Here is a 25,233-nt window from a genome sequence, read left to right as displayed (position 1 = left end):
CAGTATCACAACTTCAAGGAAATTTTCAGGTTGAAGGGTGAAGAACAGCACCTGTATCCAATGAGAAGCAGCCAGAACCTGAGGAGAAGCTGCCCAAGATCTGTACCTGCCTGCTGTAGCTCTCCTGGCCACCTATGGACTACCATCAGCCGACATGCTTGTCTTGAGAAATCATTTGCAGATCTCTTACAGCAAGTAAGACGTTCTCTCTGAAGAGAGTAGCCTGAGAGTCCCTTGCCTTCCTGGCGTTGAGTCACCGAAGCCCCAAGAGTTTCTCCTAGCTATAGGATGGAAAACCTTGCAACATGATCTATCTAGTCCATGCTACAAACCAGGTTTGGCTGGAAGAAGCAACTCCTTTGCTGGTTTATTCCTGAGTTGCTGGCTGGGCAAAAATATTCTCTTTCAGCAGAAGGGTTAAAAAAACAACAAAAAAAACCCACACACCTGGCTGCAGAGAACTCTTCCAAGGTGACTTTTTGAGTTTTCTTTGGCTGCTCTAAAACTCCCATGAACATGATAAAGGGCCTGGCTCTTTTTCCCCTCTCCGGTTTTGACTGAAAAGTAGGAAACCTGATTCTGAGAAGAGCTGGAATGAGGGAGAAGTAGGTTCAGACTCTGCATATAGGGCCAGCTTGGCAGAAGGACGTGGCACGCGTGCCAAGTCGCAGGGAATGTGTGAGAGGTTAAGGTCAGACCTGGTGTAGGTCCTTAACAGACCTGATATTTGCATGCTTCTTGTGTGGGATCTTAACTAGTGTTGCCTCCCACCACTTAGGCATAACCAGTTCTTGTATTTCTGCCAGCAGGAAGAACTACAGGGAAGCTAGGTGGCTTTCCTTAAAATGCTCCTATCTAGAGAAAATATTTAGAGTGTATCTGCTGTATGCATGGCAGGCACGCTAGAGGGAAACACCTTCGCTGAAGAAACAATCCAGCCTCCTGGCCACCCATGCCAATATATTTCTAGCAACTAAATATTCATCTCATTTACATACACCAGAAACCACATTGAGAGTTATTTAATATGAAGATTTAAACCCAAACACGTGAGGAAGTATTCTCCTCTAATGAACCATTAGGACAGCAATGCATTTTTTGGCTGGTTTCTCCTGAAAGCAAGCCTTGTGTGATTTCTTTGTGCAGCTACAGGTGCGTCTGTCTGTCTCAATAACTTCTGAATCTGATAGCTGATTTCAATCAAATTTGACAGAGGAAAAATGCTCAAGATAATTAAATCCCTATAAATGTCATGGAAACAGGCAGCCAGGTAAAAGAAAGGCACTGTACACGTTCACTGTCTGAAGAGAGGCTTTGTAGGGTGAGTTCACATCTTATCAGAGAGAGAAGCATCCACAACAAGATGACATCTCATTAATGTTCCAACCATAGGACAGGCTTTAAGCAACCATGAGACACAAATTAGAAGGAATCTAAACTTGACTAATTCCAGCACTCATAGAAAGACTTTTTAACCTCAAGGCATCTCTAAGGTTCCCAAATCCAACAACTGAAAAAAGATGAGCTAAAGCACCACAAAATAGGTGGTTCTTACTGCCTGTCTGTCTATACATAGCAAATACCCTCTCCTGCTCAATTTTCAAGACACAAAAAGGATAGAGGAGAAAACCAAGCATCTCTGCACCTCAGCTAGCCAGCATCCAGAGATCTCTTCTGGCAGCTCTCGGAGGAACATCACATGACACAGCATAGCCAAGGAACCGTCATCACACGCTGGCCACGGTCATGACTGACATTGCCATCCAGGTGACCTTGAACGAGCCATTGCTCAAAGAGTGATTTATCCATCTGCATGGTAGACTTCTAATTATTACTGGCTTTCCAACAAGCACACTAAGATCAAACCCTTGAAGTTGTTTTTCTTACACAGCAGCTTGCTGCTCTGTGATTTCTGCCTTCAAACTCTTCATTTGGTAACTTAAAATCAGCACTTATATCATATTCCACACAGACAAATTACAGCGTTGATCTCTAAAAATAGAGGCCCCACAATCACCATGTGCTGTTGTCACTGTCTGAACCCTTAGTCTTAATATAAACTTTTTACTAGGGCCACCAGAATTATTTCTTTTTTCAGATTACAAATATTTAGCTAAGAAGAATATACATACAATATCTTCTAAAGGACCCTTTTAAAGACTACTCAGAAAGTGTATTGAGTTCATAGTTCTTTTGGCTTTTTTTAAATAGACCTAACCACCATGGGTTTATAACGTTAATAATACCAGCTAAGAGCAACTTTACAGCAACAGATTATTCAAACAATACAGAATATCTTTCTATCAGGTATCCACACAGCATTCAAAGTTTTTTTTTTTTTTAAAGCTATTAACTGTTCAAAACAGTTTACAAAATAATGAGTGTGAATGATTCTGCACAGTCAAAGTTTTGCGAGCAGTTCCCTCTGATTGTTTTCAAATGGGAACTGATTAGGCTCCAAGCTGTTCACATGGTGTGCCCGTTCCCTAATTGGGGCACCGAGTCTGATTACTCCCGTGAATGCTCGCAAGCAGCAAATCAGACCCTTCCAAAAACCTCTCTCAATACTTGCTCAAAAAGCACATTTCCACAGGTATCCTTATGCAGAGTAACTCAGGAGCTGCCTGGCAATGGGCTCTCGAAACCATAGACCCCTTTGGACCAGCAAGAAAAGAAACCTCCGTGCGAAGGCAAAACAAGTTTTCCCATGATGCCAACAGGGACAAGACAAAATTAGCTTTTAGCATTTCATTTTTTAACAGAACTGAAGCTGAGCAAACACACGTGTATTAACTCACTGCAAAACTCCAGCAGGGACAGGCCGGGAGCTTTTATTTCAGTGAACCTAGGTGAGACATCGGGCAGCACGGACACATTCCCTTACAGCAAATACAAGCACCTGATCCCATTGACCAGCCTTCCAGCAATGCCGACCATTGGGAGAAGCAGAGACGTTACCAGCACCGGACGAAGCTCAGCCTCACATCAGCGGTCTCGGTAAAAAACAAGAGATTTTCCTTTCTCTGCACACCCAGCCCCAGACTCCAGCTCCCGAGCTGCAGGGAAGAACAACGAAGGGGCTGCAGCAGAGAGGAACCAGGCACACAGGTGGGCATGCGGCCACGCTGTCACCGCTTGGCCTTGCCGAGCCCTCCTGGATCAGCGCTAACCGCTTTGTTCGTGTCCCGAGCGCAGGGTCCCACCGGACCGGCTGCGTTGCCCGGACAACACCAGCGCAAACAGCATCCCTACAAAACTTGTATTCAGGCCTGCTTAAGAACTACGTTAACTGATAGCCTGCACATTGTGGGAGGCATTTACATAAAGGGAGGACAGTTTCAGCCTGACCTTCTACTGTCCAGCATGGAAATTGGGGAAAGGAAAAAAAAAAGAAAAAAGAAAAAAGCCCAGCCCTGGCCTCTGAGAAATGAATGGGACAAAATGAATGGATGTCATTGTCTATCGTGATCTGCCAGTCTTTTAACTAGCAGTTAATAAAGCTAAGAGGGAGAGGGGAGATGACGAAACAACAAGCAATTCTGAAATAACGCCCTCATTTTTGTGTCCGGTGTATTCCAGATAACACTCCGCTGCCTTGGTGAATCATACAGCACAGGCTCAAAGGAACAGGATTTTGCTTCAAGAGTACCTTTGGCAAGATAGGAACCATCTCTTGCACACACCTTTTTTATATGCTACTGGGTTTCTTACCCCATGCTCAGACCTAAAAACATTGATTCCATATGCCTATAAAGCCAGCTTCTGAGACAAAAAGATCATCAGAGCCACTGAATCCAATCTTTGGCTCAACATGAGTCACATAACTTCACCCTGCATGATGTCCAGGCACATGTGTGATTGAACCTTTGCATACTCTGCTGCATATTTATCAAGATCAGATGCTATAAGCATCTGAATGACAGCAAATCCATCTCAGCCATTGGCAACATGTTCCTGTGACTAATTATGTTAAGCAATGATTCTCCTTAAGACAACTCTAGGACAGATTTATTTCATCCCTGGCTGGGTTTTACTTTTTCTGCTCTTCTATCACTAGCTTATCACTGTTTCTTCTATCTGTGTTGGTTCCCCTCCTTCATTTCTGTAGGGTGAACTCACTGGGACCCTCCACACATCCCTTTAATCCCATCCCTGATGTGGGTGTCTGTGATTAGATGCCAGGCAACAGTTTCCCACCCCAGCTTCTTGCTCAGTCACATAAGCAGGGAGCAGTTTGCACTTCTGGATCTGTGGAAGACAACCAACGCTAAGGGGAATTCTTAAAATTATATCCCTGCTCTTATCCAGTGTCTCAGTACCCTGTGCACCACAGATGAAGGTTCAAAGCAGGCTTGCGCAGAAGTAGTGCATACTAACCCTACAAATGAAAGGCTGCTGAGGAGATTTTTTCCAAGGCACCATTTCAACAGAAACTGGGTGCTTGCAAGTCTCCTTCATTCCCAGAACCGTTACTATCAGAAGCCCCAATTAGCTATAGCCCAGAAGAAATTCTCCCCATTTCCCACTTTCACCTCCATTAGGAACCCCAGGAAGAAACTCAAGCCCCTCAATTTCCCCACATGCCCCACCGCTCTGCCCAGAGCCTTGAGCAGCCCTGCTCTTAACTCGCTGCTCTCCACCACTGGTTCAGCTGCTCCCCAGGCTTCACTTCCAAGAGGTCAGGCCCATGGGAGCAAGGACCAAGACCCTCAACAAGAGCTGCTCTGTGTTACAGCTGCCATTCCCCATCTGCAGCAATCTGCTGAGGGAATCAGTTCCGGACAGTACAATTTTAATCCAGGCTAAGCTTCTATTATGAAATGAGGAAATTGTGGGGTTTTCATTGGAGAGGAGATGTAGCCTTGAGAAGAGAGCAGACTCTGAAAACTCAGTGTAAGCCCAAATTACAGACACCAAGGCTGCTAAAGGTTGCCCAGCCTTCAGCTTTCTTCTTGTGGTCATGCAGACCTGACCACGTACTCAAGTCTCATATTTTCTTTACCATTCCATTTAGAGCTGCATTTCCTCTATTCGACTTAATCTCCTTATGTCACTGGGTTACCAAGTGCTGATTACTCTGCTCCAAGTTTCCCTTCTTCATCCAAATCAAATAATCAGCTAATAACCAAGCAAAGGGCTGCCTTTTTCCTATAGAAGTTACTTTTCGATGACATATGTGTGAACCATAAGGGATAGTTTAAAAACAGATTCTCCCTCATTACAAGCTGCGGTGCAGTACATCATGGCATTGCTCTTTTGTGTCTTCCTTCTTTACGCTGAACATTGCTGTTTCCTGGCTCCAGTTCCACACTGATTTATTTCCCTTTAGTCTATGGAAAATTAGGAACAAGATCAAATTCTGCTAGCTGCATCGCCCACACAAAGCTGGCTATGCGAGTGTATTGTAAGCGGGACTCACACAGTGGAAAATATGTAGTAAAGTGAAGCTGTTGGCCTAAGCTACATGTTTGAAAATTTGCTGTTGGTGCTGCACTGAGCCAGACTGGAGGCCGTTATTCAGTTTTCACTCAGCCCTGTGTAAAGAGGGTAACAGCATCTGCTTGGAAGGTGTTGATCCCAGTGACCCAGAAAGCTGTAGGATTCATTCCCACACCTGGCTACAATGGAAAGGGGAGAAGCAAAAGGAAAGAAGGCCTCAGAAAGGCAGCGAACAAATCTCAAGAGACACTGAAGGAGCAGCCAATCTTGGAGACACTTTTAGCTATTTTTAATGTTTTCTTGTCCTAGCAAATAAGGGAGAAACAGGGGAGTTTGTCTTTTTGTGCTTTGCTGACTGCCTCTAGAAGAAGTGGAAGGAGATTTTCACAGTACCACATAGCCAAGGGACTGAGACTATGGCCAGAGCTGTCACATGTGTGCGAGGCATGAGCTCTCACAGAATAGTTTGTTGAGAAATGGGGAAGGAAGGTACAGAAAGGAAAAGGGCAGGAAAGAAACCTACCCAAGCTCTCCAGCAAACATCTAGACATGCATTCCATGGTGGTTAAAGCACACTGCTAATGCAGCAGACCGCATTTTGCAGCTCTGTTGGACAATTCACACCACTGCTGTAAAGGAGGAAAAGCAACCAGGTGCAGTTCAGTGTTGCTTTTTTGTGCATCTCCCATCCTCCCTCCTCCTCGCTCTCTAAACACTTCCCAAATCCCAGTATGAAACCCCAGGCAAGCTCTCAGACACCTCTGAAGCCAGTGGCTCATTTTGGAATGACTCAGCCTCCCCCAGCCTGGGCTCACTTCCATCTCCAAAGGGTGGCTCTTGGCTTCTAGCGGCAAATTAGGCTCCACGGCTTCCCTGTTCCCATCCCATAATGGCTGGGGCTCTTTTGAGCAGAGCAGGTTCCCCCCCAGGCTTGGCAGCTCAGCCACCAAGCAGAAAGTCCCTTCCCATGCATGGTGTGCAGGAGGGAAGGAGGAGAGGCCTCCATCACAGAGCAAGCACCTAACAATACTCTTCCCATTGCCCATGCTGAGCCTGCAGTCTGCCCCGGCATCTGGGAACTGTGTTAGAAAGCAGAAGGGAAAATATACCTGAGACAACTTGAGGTATATTCACATTAAGGTGCCTAAGCTGCACACTCTTGGCTTTGCCCCCTGTTTTGTCTCATACCTGAATTAATCTGGAAGCTGAGCCGCAGGTCTCTCAGCCCTGCCAAATGGCTTTCTGTCCACTCACTGCCACAACCCCGAGATCCACCCTGAGTTTTTATTCTCAGCCCTGCAGACTGAAGTGGCTCAGGATCAAGGGTTTTGTATACACAGAGGCTTTTAATCAGTACTTGGAATGTTTTTTGCCCCAGGAGGTAAATACAGAATCCAGGTTTTATGGATTAAAGAGAATGGGGGAAAACAGACCTGGCTGCCAAAGTTATCTCAGGATATAAGCAGGATTACATGCTTAGCCATAGGGATATCTGCTGACACACTCAGAATTTAACTTAACACCAAATTTTGGTTGCAAAAGAATTTTCCTGCATTTGGCAGGCAACAATCACCAAACCATGGAGCACTGAGCAGGACACATCTGCTGGGACCACCAGAGAAGGATGCTTTTGTGTAGGTTCCTACTGCTATTTCCCACCATTTCTGCAAATCTGGGCAGCACTGCTAAGGAAAAAGCTGAAAATGGATAGCTGAGCTAATGCGCACATGGACACACCCCTCGTTCATACTCCCTTCTCCCTCTAGGAAAGTAGATTGCCCGTCTTTTGCCAGTGTTTGCACCCCTCATGTCCATGCTCCAAACTACTTCTGTGATTATGTTTCAACGGTGCTAATGTCCAGGTAAGCTGGCTTTTTTTCCTCCTGCAAGAGAACCTCTGTGCAGGGCTCTCATCTCAATTAAACTCAACAAGACTTTCAAGTCTTGTGCTTAAACACAAAATACTGTTTAGCTTCCATAACAAAACTAATTGGGGACTACCCAAGCTTTTCATTCCAGAAGAGGACCTGGGTTTGCATACCCTATGGCCTGAAGAGCAGATACAAAGCTCACCCTGGAAATGTGGTTATGTGAACAAAACTCATTAAGAAACAGGAAATAATGCAGTGTGACCAGCATGGCTAGCAGGAGCTAAGCATCATAGCTCAGTTCAATATTCTGAGCAGCAAAGCTGTAAGAGGGTAAACATAATTTGCGGATAAATTTACTTGTGTTAGGCATCAAAGCCCCAGGAAAACCTTGCTATGTTTGCAGACATTCCAGAGAAGAGAACAGTGAACAAATGTAATATTCACCACCAATTTTCTCATCTGCACACACATTTCGCTTCAGTGGCCAGAGCACTGTTTGTTCAAATAGACTTGACCTCCTGAACCATGGCCAGTACGTGGCTACGTGTGCAGAACAATGAGTCCACGGTTAGAGACTTTTTTCCGTGTTCTGGGAGGGAATAGAAAATACACACACACACACAAATACACAAAGCCCATCCAATATTCTGCACAACTCATTAGGAATACCCTCTTCCAGCTTCTGTCCCCAGGGTAATGTATTTATTGTGAACATATACATTCAATCCTGCTCAACTCTGTCAAAGTAAGTAGTACACCTGCACACTAGGGATGTCTGGAGTGGGCTAGGATTTTCCTTTGGGCTTTGGCAAGCAGCCCAGACTGCCTCAAAAAATAAAAAAGCCTCACCATGTGCAAGGAACATGTGTTTCATTTGTTCATACCTAAATGACAAGGGAATGGGTTGAACACAAAGTCAACTAATAGAGGCTTCTAGATAGGACAGGTTTCTCTATGCTGGGCCACATCCTGAGGTTTACTCTGTCCTTACTGCAGCAAGAGGCTATGTGCACAAAAAGCCTAGCTTAAAGACATGACAGACTTCAAGCAGTGTCCTGCAAAGGCAGGACAATAACAAGAATTCCCTAAATTTTACAGAAATGTCAGTTTGAGCGCTGACAGCTTAATGAGGACACAAGCCCACCTCCCTGTCTGAGCAGCTTGCCCAAGTTCATCACTCACCACTCTGCCACAACCCTTCCCAGTGTCTCTCTTCCAGGAGCTTGGCTCAGACGCGTCTGTATTTCCTATAACAATTTGCTGCCACAATGAAAAAAGTGGGGCTTTCTTAATGTAAGGGAAGAAAGAGGACATGTTCCTGTCCACAGACTTCTGCTCCAGAAAGGCGCTTTTATGCAAATAAGAATAATTTGTGTGACCTTCCACATAGATCAAGCTTCCCAAATTAGCAGGAAAAGGGAAACATACACTGCCTGGGTCCACTGACACACTATCACTCTTACTGCTCTCAATAATTGCTTTTACATATTGCACAGTGATGCTGCCAATGAAATCCAGCTGGAAACTTCTCCCCAATAGCATGAGTATTTGGCTTTTTCCACCCCTTGTTCAAACTGAGGAAAATCACCTTTTCAAAATTTCCCAAACATGCCCACATTTGCTCTCCTCTTCAGTATTTTTCTACCACACTCCAGGTCCCTTTGCAGTGCCTCTTCTGTTCCCAATGCCCCCTCCCAGTGGACATTCATGTCCAAAACACCACTGTAAACCTTGGCATGATGTCATGGGAGAGGAGCAGGTTTCCAGCATTACATCACTCTGTCTGGGCTTAGCAATCAGCGTCTTCACCTCACAGTTTCCATGGAACAAACCAAGGCTTCTCCCTAGCCCACTCTTCCTCCCTCCCATTATCTAACAGGGAAAAGCAAACCTACAAATGAAGCCATAAGCTCGAAGAGTAATGACACTGCACCTAACAGCATCCATCAAATATAACGAGCCTGCCTATGTTGCTGTCTGCCAACATTTAAATACAAAGCTCTCTGCCAGGTAGATGTCAGGAGCAAACATGCAGAATTTGCTCCCCAAACCTCATATTCCCTTTGGTGGCCAGCAGTCGTTTTGAAGGATGAGGTTTGCCTTCCAGAGGCTGCTCAGTTTTCCTCATTAGCAGCTTGTCCTGGTTATCCTGGAAGCCCCCCTCAGCAGGAGGAATCCCCAGGCCAGGCAAAGCTGGGCAGCAGGGCCTGCCTGCCCCTCTCCAGGATGGCTTTTGCCCTGGCAAGGAGGCTGCCATGCGACATCCCGAGGGTGGTGGTGGTGGGAGTCCCACACCTTCCCTGCTCCATATTCCTTGGCATCCTTCCAGCTGACGATCATCTCCGCTCCCCACAGGCACCATCCAAAATAGCAAAAGGTCAAAACTGATCTACAGGCATTACTAGTAAGGCAACCATCAGGTTGAATCTCCTATCTGAACTCTAATAGTAAACAGCTGAGATATTTGCCACTTTGGCAGCTCCTGAATTCAAGGCAGATAGCTAAGGTGTCTGCTATCCAGGAGCAGGCAAAGTCCGCAGTCCCATGGACTGGCCCCAGTCTGTGGCAGCTACACCAACAGCTCACACAGGACATTACCACTGGATTTTAATGACTGTGCTAATTGCCCTGTGTTCTCAGCATTCACTATGCTTTGCTAACAAAGTCATCAGGACAGACCCTTCAACAAGAAACTGCTCCAGTTTGGACTTTTTCCATTTACAGGCAACTACCATCTTGTTTCTGCACTCGACCAGCAAGCAGCACACGCTTGCAAATTGCATCTCACCACCAAGTACCTCAGTGCTGTTTGATGCCTCCAGCATTCAAGATATCCAGTCCAAGACACAATTATATATTAAAAACCAATAAGCTAAGCTGCATGCATGTCCACAGGTACTTCAAGCAAGGTCCTGTACAGACAAATACAACTTCACAGCAAAGCATCAATTAGAAGCTTCTTACACAAGATGACACCTAAAGGACTAAAACCCTTCCCAGACTGACTGTACACACTGGCAGCGTTCACAGGTATTGAGACCAGGAGAGGCAGCCAAGCACACTTATGTACTGACCAGCTTCCTGAGCCCCAAATATCAGTTTGATTCTGCTTTTCCTCCCATCTCCTTCTATGAGGGATTCTTCCATTTATTTCCTCTACTGAATAAAGGAACTATAAAGCGGGTTGGATACATACAGCATCCCCTCAGCTCTTTATCTGAAATCAGTACAGCTTTAGCAGGCTGCTCTACCTTAGTTATTTTTAAATAACAGTGCACACCATCATACTGATGGCAAAGATAGAGGAGGGTATTCACAGCAACTAATGTAGATGTCCAGCTTATGTCTTGAAAAAGAAATGTGGACTCCCAGAAGGCAGAGCCTGTTCAGCACAACATACCACCAGAAGTGAGAAGCAGTCCCCAGCAGTAAGAGACATTCCTTGCCTCAAAGCTAACGATCAAAGGCACCAATTCCGAGATGAAACTCATCCTATCGAGGCCCACGTGGATCTTACTGTAAGACTAGGGCTTGACTCAAAACAAACTGCAAGAAACAGTAATAAAACCATACAGCTTCTTAGGCCTAAAGCACAACTTGGCCATATTAGAAGCACTACATAACTGTTAAATCTCAATAAAAGCATTTTTATGGTCTGTTTGAACAATAAAGCACATCTCTGCTTTATATGTGACCATAGGCCAGAAGGCATTCAATACCAGTATACTGCAGTAATTATCTACACATGCCCAGCACAGAGTTCATTCTACAGTTTACGAAATGGAATTTATTACTGAAAAATAAAGATTAAAGCATTCAATATTTGTATTTTGTAATCAATAGTAATAATGCCACATTACAGATGACCTTGACCCAGTCACAAATCCTGCCTGAAGTCCAGCTGTCTAAACTGTCAATTACCAAGTAAATCTAAACAGAAAACAAGAGCTGGAAATGAGAAGCATATGCAAGCAATTAATGTCATGTTTCTATCTAAATCTTTACTTTCTCTTACTGCAACCTGACTGATATGGGCTCCTTCTCTAGGTCATATGAAAAGCTATCACCTTAGGATTCAAATCAAGTTACCTGGAGCACAGACTACAACTTTCGCGAGCTGTTTGGCAGCACACTGGCTGGATATAGTTCTGTCCCTCCCCCTCCGTACAGTCATGCATTCACAGAGACACTGATAAAACCAGATGACGTCCCTAGGCACCTGTGTAAGATGATCCTGTATGCAAGACCTCACCAACTGAAGCCAAATATCACATTTGGGTTTTGATTAGACTGACTGCATTGCTTGGACTTTGGCACAAAAAAATCATTAATTGCAAACCCATCCAAGAGGCATAATTTTCAACAATTGTAGACGTTTTCTAGGCAGCATTGCTATTCCGAAAGGGCCCAATTCTGTGATTTAATCCATGCATCTCAAGTGCACCATTTCACTAGAGAGGATCCCTTTGAAAAAACAAAAGCAGAAGAAATGACGAGAAAACCAGCAACTAAATGGAGAATTATTAGGAGACTGGGGAAGGCTACAGACGTCTTCAATAAAGAGCCCTGATGCCGGCTCACAATGTTTTATTTTCCATCATCTCACACCATGGTGTATACTAGTGGTGTAAAACATCGACTCTTTGCGCTCCCTGAAAGGCTCTACAGCAGAAGAGGTGAAATCAGATTTGGCAGGGCCAGGAAAGCAAGCAGCCAGGACTGTAAATAAGCTTCTTTCAGCAGTCTGCCGAGGTAGTGAAAAAATATACTGGAGCACGTGTCTGTGGCGCATCTTGACAGAGAAATTCAGGTTAGTACAACTCTGATTAATAAGTAAAAATGCTTTTTGAAGGTTGACAAAAACTTAGTACAAGACCTCAGCCCACTTCCTTTCTCCTGCTCTGGACTAGGCCCAGGTCTTGCCAAACATGACAGGTTCAGCCTTACACTCATGAGTAGCCTTACTGAGCTCAGCTGAGCCCTTAAAATGCATATGGTTTGAGGAGTGGGGAACTTGTTACTTCTCCTGTAAACAAATAAGTGTTCCAGCATGCTCTACACCTTGCCACCGCTTTTTTTTTTAATATTTGCACAAGAGGCTCCTGCAAAAAGGGACACCAAAGACCCCACCACCACCACGGAAAGCCTGGATCTAGATGTGAATCAGGGAGACTCATAGCTGAGGCTCCCATGGTACATTTGCCCTATGAACTGAGAAAGCCTGCAGATTTTGCAAACATCAACACGGCCTTCTCAACAGTCCAGCATACTACTCCTCTGTGGCTATCCCCCCTGCAAGATTAGATAGGGACTACATAACACATTAACAGCAGTTCTGCCTACAAAGGGGGGGCCCTAAATCTCTCCCATCCTCAAACAATGAAAAATGCTACAAAAAGCTTCCACATACAGGAACCCTGGTTTCATTTGTACACATTTTGGTAAAGCAAAAGCTATTGATCCAATCTCATAACCTCAGAAGCATCTAGGAAAAATTACATGCAGAAACATTAAAAATAAGAGCACTCCCCAGAACTGGAACCGCTAAAACCAAGAGCATGGGAAGGAAGGGAGAAAACCATGACAATAGTGAAATGAAATCCAGGATTATCAACCTCAGCGATAATTGTTTAAGTGTAAACAAGACACAAGATTAAAAGGGAGTTGGCATTTCAATCCAAGAGCAACACAGCACCCGAACAGCACCTATGTTACAGCTAAGGGCACTGAAGCTTCTATTCTGCTTTGTCTTGTCACACCTTGAAACTTTCAACAGCCCTAAAAGCACCTCTGGCATCTTGCCCAGACTTTCTGGCTTACCCAGCACAATTTGCCTTCCCTCCACTTCTGATGTCTTGATTTCACTAGTGGTCTCCCAAAACGCAAAGTGGGAAAGGAATAAAAAGCATCCTGCTTTCAGCATCATCCAAAATGCAGCAGTGCACCCTGTCTCTTCCCAGGAGAGAGGTCTGGCATGCACAAATACTTTTGTCATTCCTTCAGTTTTACTGCTTTAGCAGAACAGCATATGCAAGGGCCTGAGACCCTCCTACTTTGCACCTTATTTGGCAGAATCTGAAGAAACCATTTGGTGTTACAGTACCAGCTAAGTCCAATGAGATGCAGTCAAGGTATTCAGCTGGACAAAATAGGCTCCTTCCATTTCYGGGGAAGCCAACCAGAAAAAGCAACCACCTTAAACAGCAATATATACATGCACCGGCTTTCCCACTCTTGGGAAAAGCAACTTCATTTATCTCAGGGCAAATACCAGACTACTCCAAAACAACATATTTCTACAYGGTCAAAACACCACTTACCTTGTGGGACAGTCATGCAAAATTTTAAACAGATGAACCAAAAATAGTTAAAAGCAAGCACACTCAGTTTTTACCAGGGTCTCCTCAATAATTTCACCAAGGTCCACAAAACAATTTTAACAAGGCCCATTCTGGTTCTGTCTGCCAGTCAGGTGCTGTATAGCGCTTTTATAGGTGCTGCAGCCTCACGCAGCAGTCTCTTCCTGACAGATCAGGAGAAAAGCAGGAAATATAGGATTTCCTGAAGAAATATGAAAGACATTGAACATCTGGGACTTTGGCAAGGTCTGGGCAAATTTCATTTATCAGCCCACCACYGTGGAGTCCTACAGAGTAACAAAACAGAGGGCTGGACCACATGCTATTGCAGGAACCAAACTTCTATGGGATTGTACATTCAAAAACACCTCTGCAAAGGGGGTTTTCACCTAATCCAGGCCACAGYGACATTTACCTGCCACAGATGTTATACAGCATTTTCAATTTATAAGGATTCTCCAGCTGCAGGTTTGGGGATTTTTCACCACCACTTCTGGGTTTGAAACCCAGCATCCAACCTTACTACTGAGTCATGATTTGGACTTCATTTCACCCCACATGTGCTAAACCAGAATGACTTCAGTCCAGAGTGGGCTGAACTGCTTTTCCAAAGGACCACCACTATGGTAAATGGCCAATCAGAAAAGCAAACCCCCTGGGAGTGCCATCCGCATGATCCTGGAACATGCAACACATGGGTCAGATGGATGAAGCTGCACACTGTTTGGTTAAACATATCAAAGCTTTGCCAAKCTTTGGTCAGCAGGGGCAGTATTCCAGCCCAGTTCCTCAGCCTGAGGGGAAGGAGCAAGCTCTGGGGAGATTGCTGTCATCCACTGAACCCAACGATGAGTTGTGCAAGAGCATCTTCCAAGAGCAACCTCACTTGAAAGCCTACAAAGTATAGAAGCAACCCACAACCATGGTTGATAGGTAAAACTTTCAGCAGAAGGGCCACTACCTTTTAAGATACATTATAAAACACAGCAAAAGAAACAGTTAATCTGTCTAAAATAACAAGATACATTCACATGTCTTCTGACTTCCTTCCAGTGTTGCTAAAACCACAGGAACACTGCTCACTACAGCCTGGACACAGAGAGAAAGTGTTTATCTTGCACCATGGGCTATTTTCTTTCCTCTTTCGCTCTGTGCGAATGGCTCTTTTCTGTCTCACAACATCRTCCTCTCATTCACAGCRTGAAGCCAGCCGCCACTTCCCAAACSCAGCGCGAGARTCTGTCCTGACACTTTTTCGCATTTGTAAAYTTCTGTTTTGARCAACAGCTCAGCACAAAACTTAACTTGTATAACCTAGGCTCTCGGCTTGGCCCCTTTTCAAACCTGCTCGGCATTCCCAGAGCCATACAGAGAGATCCACACAGCCTCCGAACTAATTGAATTTTAATGAGAGGAAGTTGTTTTTCCACTGGAAGAATGTTGTGCTAGAGAAATATTTTGAAACTTCTCTAACCTTTCCTGCCAGACTTTCTGCAGAGCACAAGCAAGGAAGTYGCCATCTGTGCGCTCGACTGRTGAAYGCAGCAGAGCTTTGCTTTGCTTGTGACCCCAGCTAGACCTAGAGTTTAAATAATTAGAACTTTCAAAACAAAAAAGTTTCAGGTTTTATTTGGTTTCAGCCCTGACARTGGTTCAGAKAAGCAGAATATGAATCCCTGCAACTTAGTGCTCTTGCTGATCCATGTTGAAAAAAAGACTAAGCCCTCCTAAGCCTTCCACCCCACTCCRGGTTAACTTGGTTATTTTAGTTTCCAGCAAAAGGAACAAACATAAYATCCAGGCAACTCCACAGCTACAGGAAACCCTGGGGAATATCATCTTAGCAGACTGAGGTGTTCAGGACAGTTACCTACAGGACAGTAGCAGCTTCATCTCATTGTGGTTGGAATTCAGAGTCCAGAAATTAACAGCTTTCTAGGAATACATAACTTCACAGACTATTTACATCCATTTCCTGTTTTTCTGGGCTCAGATTTTTTTCATAGTTTCTGCTTAGACTTGCAGATTGCAGAGAAAAGAAAGAAGGACCCAAATGAAATTAGGTTGCTGAGATATGAAGGAAGAGATTAGGTTATAGCTACCTTCAGGAAGCCTATTAATTACACTCAGTTTAAAGCTTGTGCATGCGAGTATGCTGAGAACCTTTTGTCTGATAGAGAAGACAAAAGAGGAAAGGACAAAGATCAGAACTGGAGAGGCTGTTTCTTTAACATATGTACTAATATTATACAACGCAAGAGAAACACACAAATTGTCCACTATGCCAAGTTTCTCTGGAAGTACCTGCAACAAACTGGTAGCTGTCTTGTGCTTGGAGCTGACAACAGGGCACAGGTCTCCAGCGAAGAGAAACAGCAGCTGTTTTACACCATCTCCCAAGAGCTGCATTTCACAAGTCCTGTCAGCTTGTACTCATCAGGGATAAGACCATTTTCAGCATGGGAGCTAGTGTCCAACCGCCTAGGAAGGGTTAACAGTGGAGTTGGGAGCACACTGCCATCCCTGAACGCATGTGTTGCCCTGTCTGGCAGAGGGCCCAGCAGTCCTCAATCCAGATGAGCACTAAAAGCCAGCGTGGGAACATCTCAAGCTTTAGGGGCAGTTATGGAAACTACAGCTACTGCACCTACATCAGAATACTTGCATAGCCCTGTGCACCCTGCGCCCTCCAGCAAGGCAGATATCATTACAGGCTCACTAAAAACAGAAAAGCAATATGGAGCTGAGCCTGCGAGCACTCTCAGGGGACAATGCAGGAGCTGGAGAGGGTTGTGCCTTCCCTTTCCAAATCACAACAAAATGAAATAGTCTCCATATTGCAGCCTCCTTATCCAATTTGGATGCAACACCAACTTTTTAGAGGATCTACTAGATCTCTAGGTCCAGTGGCCTCCCAGAAAAGCTGACCGCTTTACATAACAGCTCTACTTAAAATATCACATCCAGAATTGCAGAAATTTTTGGCAGAATATCCAATACATGTGAAAGACACTCCATTGCCCATTAAACCCAGCTTTAACTTTCCATTTTAATTGTTAAACTTCCCAGGAATTGTCTATTAATTTAATGCAGTTTAGAGATCCAGTTCTAACTCCCTGACTGGGATTTTGGCAGCAACATCCAGTGAATGCATTCTTGCTCAGTTTACAGCAGGCCAGCTCCCAGATGTTGGTAATGTTAAACAGACTGGAACTTTCTTTCCAAGTGACAGATAGCACAATGCAGATGAGAGCTGGCTTCACCACAGCTCTAATTATCCCCCACTGTTATAAGATGTTCCCCATTCCTTTGCTGCATTTGTCAGCCAGGCCCACAAGATACACAGCTCTACTGTCCAAGCAAACAATACATAAGGAGATACAGAAGTCAACAGGTCTTAGCTTACACTCCTTTGTACTGGCTCTGATTTCAGTGAAGTGATTCTAGCTTTCAGGCAAGATCAGGGTCAATATTCTTGCACACACAAAAGCCTCAGAAGTGCAGCAGATCACTGAAATTGAGACTGCTAGTCAAATTTATACATCAAACTAGCCGCTATACTACAGGAAGAACTTCTACTATGTTCCTTCCTCCTCTATAAATAATCCTGCATATCTCTGCTTAGAAGAGGAGCTCACAGGAACATTCCACCCATCAAGATTTTGGGTTGCTTTTAAAAAGCAGCAACTGTGTGGGAGGTGACAAGGCTGCCATACAAGCTGTTAAGTAGACTACTCTTACACTACAGTGCAAGAAACCAATAATCAACTCCAACACATGGGGAAAGAGCAAATTCATAGAGCCCTCAGTGAACTGCGATTTGCAAGGGAGCTGCTTTCCCTCAGCCTCTGCTTACTGCCCCTGAAATACAATCTAAATCACAATGCAGAGATGAATGAAATCCTGCCACATCCAAGGGTGGAGCCCTTCCCACACTAAACAAGCCAATAGTCTGAAAACTACAGATGTACAAAATTCTGGCACAGCAGCTCATCTAGAACACCAAAGGCATAAAACCAAAGAGAATCAGGAGAGCTCATTCCAGCAGATGATCTGGCCCACTGTTTTGATCACTATTACAGAAAGCATTTACCTAGTCAAAACACAAACTGACAAAAATTTTAATTGTATTTTAGAGTTCTACTGCACAAAAATCCAGGAAGAATCTCAAAAACAAGCTAACAACTCATCAACCAGCAGCCAGCTCGTCTCCTCTGTGGAACATCTCTAGCTGCTTATTGTCATGGCTTACCTCAAAGACTTCCTCATCCAGTATCCTTGTTCCAAATACAATGATGCCATTGACATCAATGATGGGGTGGTCACTTCGGTCCAAGAACTTGGTTATCTTCTTTTTACAGTCCAAAATTAAAGTGACATTTTTCTTCTGCACACTGATGGCTACTCTGTGCCACCTAAAAGAACACAGTCCCACAGATGATTTAAACAGCTTTGGGCATTCAAGAACAAGCCAGTTTTATAACAATGACTCATGAAATGATGTTCCTGTAAAACTTCACACCAGCCATCATCTGCAAAAGGATGAAAATCATCCTTGGGCAGACCCTAAATGTGTTATTTGAAATAGGAATTACTATAGCTGTATTGACAGATGATGCCATTCACCTCCTATCCCTCCAAAACAGGTAGGGAGTATGCTCTGGTTTCAATAAGAGGTACATGAAAAAACTCTCAAGGTTACTCCCTAACTATCCTTCTCTTTCACCTTCCTTATGTCCTGCAAAGTATTTAATATGGACATGGCCTGGAAAACTAATTTATTTAGCCCCTTTGTAACAAAAGTCAGTGTTCCTATCCCCCATAAGTTTCAAATAACCTGCACTGACTAGTATGAAATTCACTTTTTTTATATCTGCAGTATTATCTGGCAAAGTATAAAGTTCAAGAATGGGAGACTTGGCAGTAGTAAATGGTGTGTATATACATTAATATATAACTATTTTACACACAATGTTCAACATATGCTGGTATTGATATAAACAACGTACTGTTTTTTCCTTTGTGCACAAAGTTTCACTTACTTGCCATCTGCTAGGTTAATGCCTCTAAAGAGAGGATAGTCTTCTGGGCCTGGCTTTCCTGTATGGTCTTCATACAGGAATACAGGAGATCTACCCATCTCCACACCAATTTGCTGGATCCCTTGCTCATTGTAAATTGAGATCAAGAAGGACTGACCTCCTTTCTTCGCTTTTACAGTGGTTAGAATGGAGAAGTCCTCTGGGAATGGGGAAGCTGGAGTGGAAAAGCAAAGAGGTTAGTCAGGTTCTTTTTGAAAATGCTTGTCTACTGAACAGTCCTGTTGTCAAATTTCCTATGGGGAGACCACTAGCAACTATTTACACCTACAGATATGTGCACATCAGCAACCCTAAATTTGAATTGGGCAGCATTTTGGTTGCCATCTGAAGATCTGACACCCTCCCCCTCAAGTCCTACTGTGATACAGGCCTGTGACATGATGCAACCCAAAACATATTGCACTGGCAAAGTCAATGAAAGGCAGTGTGTCCCGAGGGCTACCTGCTCTAACAGCATCTTAATGATCAAAGTCTTTTTTGCAGCCCATATTGCAATCTGTTACAGAGCCGACAGTCCCTCACATTTGAGCTACAGGACAGCAGGAGGTCTAACTGTTCTGGGATGAAAGAGCTCCAGTGAAAAAGAGGTCCTAAAAAGTGGTTCATCTGTTTTATTTGCAAACACCCTTCCTTGGTGCATCCTGGAACTTGTTTTTAGGAGACAGCAAAAACTATTTCATGCATCACGAGGTCTCCAAATTGACTTAAGATGTCAGAGGGACAGAGGGAATTAAGCATCCTATGCCAGTTAGACATGCACAATATCGAAGGGGTTTAAGGGAACAGGGGAGTTGCGTCAGGTTTTGTCCGTTTTAGACCAGAACAGAGCATTCCGTGGCTGTCTCACTGGGTTGGTTCAAACAAAAAATTGAAAGCAGAAATAAATGTGGCAATCAGTAGGCGACATTAGTTTGTCTGCATATTTAAAAGCAGCTAGCAAACTCTCCTAGCCTATTAGGAGACATTGAGGGTTGTCTACTCCTTCAAAGAAAGCAACCCTAACTGATCTCAGGTGATTTCCATGAGTATTTTTGGAAGGTCTGAAGTATTAAAGCAGTAGAGAGTGTACACAGTCAGTACAGAGCCAATGCTCTTCACAGGGGAAGGGTCTATTCCCTGCAAGTCTAGATCAACCCATTTGAAGTTTCAAGTCAACATGGACATTACCAAGTCACATGTACTCTGCATGGGATAGAGTTCCTCAGTTTGTATTTTCTCTACCATTCTAATAGAAGCAAAACAGACTGGAAAGATGAGCCCAAACTTAAGTGTCTGCATGCATATCCCAAACAGGTGGTCTTAAAAACACCAGAAGTGTTAGTAAAGGAGCTTGTTTGATCAAAATATTATCGGAGATGGGACCTACACAGCATAACCTCTTCACATGCTGCATTTCAGCAGCGAGACTTGCAGGGTATCTTTCCTTTAAGGTTCAGGCTTTCAAAACAAAAGTTGTATTGTACCACTGGGTATCTAGTTGGGAAATCTTAAACCAAGGCACAGCACAGTAAAGTGGGGCAGTCCTGTCCTGGGCAGCACGATGTGCGTGTGGTGTGACTCTCTACGTGTGTGGCAGCTGGCTGCACGTAGGGAAGGGAACAACACAATGGATCATTTTTAAACTGCAAATTCATAGCCATATAAACCACAAAAATGTCAAGCTCTGTGCCCAGAAGCTTCAAATAGATTTCCTGCTCCCCTTTAGGCTTTTCTTAGATGGTATCCTGGGGCTGCATAAGCGATTTTGACCCGGGGAGGGGACAGGGAACATGAGTGGGGAATTCTTCCGACCACAGCAAAGCTAGGAAGTTCCAAAGCAAGAGGCCACAAAATCACCCTCTCCATTCCTGTCTGGGAGTTTGCTGCGGCTTTTATTAACCACTGTGCTTATTTTGAACATGTTTAGCTGCTAGCTTTAACTGAAAGCCATGTCAGAAAGGGCACATTTACAAACAGATATCAATAACACTGTCCCACATAGGGAAAAACACTCAGGCACTGCAGGACATGCTGAGGACACCTACAAAGACATCACATTTACCCCAACTCAATATCCCTTACTTAAACAACACTAGGATAAAAGCATTTAGCATTATTCTGAATGAAGGACTTGCAGCCAATAATTCAATGCCATGATTATAGGCCGATTCCCCTAGGACACAGACCCAGATATTTGGCAAAGGAAGACGTGATTATTGTGCCTCCCCGTAAGATGAACTGAGCTTTATCTCCCTCCTGCTGTAAACCAATTCTCCTGTAGCTCTGAATCAAGACCATACGCCTTCCTGGTTCCAATTACAGGCTACAGTTTTGGGCCTTTTATGTAAAATAGTTCATGTCCAAAATTTCATTATGACTCCACAATACAGTACCTTTCAACTTGGACAAGCTGCCAACTCATTAAAAAGCTGCTTTTAATTTTTTTTTCATTATTATTAAAATGTCTCCATGGTGATGCGAGTTTCTCAACCCAAATAACCATAATGGATGAATTATAGCTGACATTACTGTTATTGCTCTGCTATCCTGGCAAAATAACAATGCCTTTACTGTCATAGTTAGAAATGACCCAGGCTATTGAATGATGTATGAAAACCCATCCACATAGATAGCAATAATGATAAATACATCACAATAAATATATGAAGCACATAGAAACCAGCCCAAATCCCCTTAAAGACAGAGACACCCCCACTGACAACAGGTTTGGGATTACGCTCTTATATTCAATTCCACTTCTTCAAATCAGCTCACACTGGAAGATGTTGCACAGCCACCTCTTCACTGAGGGGAACTGCACCAATGCTGAATTTGGCTCAGCATAACTTTAGCCCATTGCTAAGTCCTTTCAGGATTGCTATATGCAACATCCTGCAAGGCAAAGGGTTAAGATCCCAAATCTGCAGAGCTGTAGCCACAGGAGACTGCTCCATGAACCATTGCCAAGGAGGGTTGGGGTGGGCACAGACATGATACAGATCCCTCTGCCACACTCAGCTTTCGATGCTGAAGCCATTACCTTCACATGAGCATGTTACATCTTTGGCATGCTCTGACACTTAGCTGTCTGGGAAGAAGAAAAATCCATATACCACTCTGGTAGCTTGACTGCTGGAAGGGGACAGTGACCCTGGGAATGTCTGTCCAGACTCTGGACCGCTGCCTTCCTTCATCTTCCATGCTTTCACTGCACTGCCATCAGGAATGAGGGGGTGGATGATGGAGAAAGGAGTCCCCCTCCATGTGCATCAATTTCACCATCAGTTCACAGTAACAGCTCAGCTCAAACCAGTGGAGTCAGGCCAAGTTTCTTCTTTCTTAAGCACTGTGACCAGAAACCAAAGGCTCCAGGGCAATCTCAGTTTTCAGAATAAGGACACTCCTAACACTGATCTTGCAGGTGTAACCAAATGGGGCCTGCTGCTGATCTAGGAAAGCTGTAGCAGCTTAAAAGCAAAAAATCAGAGTGAATTCTCTGATACTGTAGTGAGCTGATCCAGGTCCTGATACAAATACAAAGCAGATCTATTGTGCAAGACAGTGTCACCTCCATAGATACTTTTCAAAGGAGGACAGCTGTTCAAAGGTCTCAAAGTTCTGGCCTTTGTTTCATCTGAAAAAACTTTCAGTTTTGGAATGGCTCATTTTCCTCAGAGATGACTGTTTAAGCTATAATAAAGATTTTTTAGCTCTTAAATATACATGCAGACACCCACAAGCAGCACAGAGAATATGAAGTCTGCTAAAAGAATGCAAATGACATTTTGCTGGCTGCCACTGAAAACTTTGCCTTTCTTGCCTCTGCTGGAAGAGCAGTTTTGCTGGGAAGCAAAACTTATTTAGGCAGCAAGGACAGAGCATCTCAGCAGATTTTCTCACTTTTGTGGGCTTGAAAAACAAACAGGCTTTTATATGTGTATATATATACATATCTCTATCGTGCTTTGCTGGCTGTGGCTACAGAAGCAGAATGTAAAGCCCATAAAATTACCATCTTAGGAAAACACCAACTTCTAATTAGCACAAAACATTGCGTACAGTGTACATTTGCCTAGGATGCTCTGTAGCAGAGAAAGTTATGTTACAGCCCACCCATCCGTTAATGTGAAATCACTAAAACCACATTTCCCCTGGTACAGTGCACTACAATTACTTTATCTTTATCTCCACTCATTCATTTGGTGGTATGAGCTGAAGCCACATCTAGTTATGGAGATATACTGAGAACACCTATGGATCTGATGGAAAGCACAGGGGGTTCTTCACTCTGTTCTTTGCTTCTTATTTCCTTAGCAAGCAGCAGACTAGGATCAATGAGTTTGGAAGTCTCAGCACAGGGACAGACATGTTTCAACCACTACATGGTTATCCAGACTACAGAATGATTTAGAAGTTGCCTGATGACACCAAGGAAACACCATCAAGATCTTCTCACCCATGAAAAATGTCAATGCAAAACAAAAACTTGAAGATCTATAAATAGTAAGGTGGGACAAAACCAAGAGATCTACTGCAATACTGAACTCTCTTGGGACCAAGATCGAGTTCTGCATGCTGTGTCACATTAACCTCTACCAGAAATAGCATCAGCCTCTTCACTACATTAGCCATTCACACTAAATGGCCAGAAGACTCCCTCCATTACTTCTATATCTTATGGTCTTGGTTGTTGTTTCCTGGTGTCCACAAAAGCCACTAGGCAAGATTTCATGGCAGTTAACATGACTACTGGAAATCTCTCCCCCAAATCTGGTCTGATTCTGTATTCCAAACTGGAGATGTTTCTTCAAGCACTTCTGGGCCGAAACTGAGTATTCCCTATATCCGCTGGTGCAGTACAAAGGGAGGTGAGGGCATGAACTGGTGGAACGGGTGCAGCTGGGCAATGTGATAGTCATCATCAGAAAGGACTATCCTGCCCCGGACAGGAATCCTAATAAAGACATGGATAAAGGGTCCATTCTGCACTTCAACAGACTTTGAAACAGAGCTTCAGCTTAGCTGTTCTGTTTTGCCTAGGGGTTGACTGTACCATGGAGGACTTCCAGCCAAGGCATGCTACACCCCTGTCTCTGCCACAGCCACTCTCCTCTTACTGTCCAGCTCTCAATTATGCAAGACATGCAGGAAGGATAGATATAGGTTATGCTCATGTTCACCAGGGATTAAATATAATTCACCTGCTTACTGTCACAACAAGATAAGTCAAAATAACCTTAATGACAGTCTTCAGTGAAGGAAATACAGGACTAGAGGATGGAAGTGCATCCACAGTACAGCCTCAGTCCTCATGTAGGCTGCTGCCAGACTGGGTCTGATAGATACAGCATGTTAATTGAAAGTATTTGTAGCAGCATGCCACATTACCTCTGATTTAGCTAATGGATTTTGTATCATTAAATTTCTTACAAACACCAGAGGAGTGTGTGCACGCCGCCTGCTTTAAGTCACCTGCTGCTTTGCAACTGAATTATACAGTGCCCTTCTGCCTGCTGTTAAAAGTTCAGCAAAGGCATGTTTTTCAGTGCAAGGAGGAGCACATTGCCATACATCACACACCTGGCCCTGAAAGACACACAAGGAACCCTCTCATACAAGCAGGTCAGATTCATCCCTAACACTCGCAAACTTTGAGTCCAGACACAGGACTTTCTACAAACCTAGAAAATCCTACAATACCTACTCCCAGTATACCTAAACTTCCCTGTGTAAAACAGGGATACAGCAGCACTCCCGTACTATCTCTGGAAGGAATTTTTTCAATGGTGACTATTTGTTCAAGATTGTGAAGCCTTCAGACAGTGAATAATTTGGCCCATGTTCCTTGTCTTTTTTTTTTTAAACAAGCACATTTTGCTCTACAGCAGTGGTTGTTCCTTGGCTTGAGCCATTAAAAATCCCCAATATATCCTCAGTGGCAAATAAAACGGTCAGTGGCCCGCGTGCTCTTTAAGGGCTTTGTAAACTTCCTGCATCCTAGTGGCATTCTCCAGTAAACCTCTGATTTGAATGATACGCATTTCTTCAAACAACATCTTTTCTTGGGACATCTGCTCTTGTGGGGCAGTCTATTATTTTTATATGGTGTTTATTTGTATTATGAGACACCACAACCACAGAATAAAACCCTACTGTGCTTGGCACTCTACAAATGCAGAGCAAAACAGTCCACATTTCTTTGCATCGTCCAAGTCTCTCTTCCCAGCTGGATTTCACCATGTGATAACGGGACAGTAAAAACTTTCTAATATAGGAGGGAACAGATGTAGGCATAAGCTACATCTTCCTCAGTGAAGCCTGCCACCATGTTCAAATGTAATAATGAAAGAGCAGCTATTGCAATGCTGTTTGATGCTTGAAAGTCTACATCCCCCCCCAAACAGTAGAATTGCTCCTTTGCCAAGGGAGCACGTGCACACACTCAGAAAATGAAGTACACAGTGCCCTATATGTGACTGGAAA

General features: G+C 43.9%; 1 protein-coding gene across 2 annotated transcripts in view; it reads right to left on the bottom strand.

Annotated features, from left to right (window-relative positions):
- COL5A1 (collagen type V alpha 1 chain) overlaps window positions 1-25,233 on the bottom strand; it is a 171,547-nt gene that overhangs the window by 107,255 nt on the left and 39,059 nt on the right. For both annotated transcript variants that reach the window (XM_026062162.1, XM_026062163.1), the window contains exons 3-4: window positions 18,712-18,925; window positions 17,922-18,084 (exon numbers count right to left, since the gene is read on the bottom strand). In XM_026062162.1, the coding sequence (XP_025917947.1) occupies window positions 17,922-18,084; window positions 18,712-18,925 (377 nt within the window). The remainder of the gene's footprint in view (window positions 1-17,921; window positions 18,085-18,711; window positions 18,926-25,233) is intronic.

This window comes from Apteryx rowi, unplaced genomic scaffold, assembly GCF_003343035.1.
Source record: "Apteryx rowi isolate R43461 unplaced genomic scaffold, aptRow1 scaffold_19, whole genome shotgun sequence".
NCBI classification, from domain to species: domain Eukaryota; kingdom Metazoa; phylum Chordata; class Aves; order Apterygiformes; family Apterygidae; genus Apteryx; species Apteryx rowi.
This window is presented reverse-complemented; position numbering and strand designations above follow the sequence as displayed.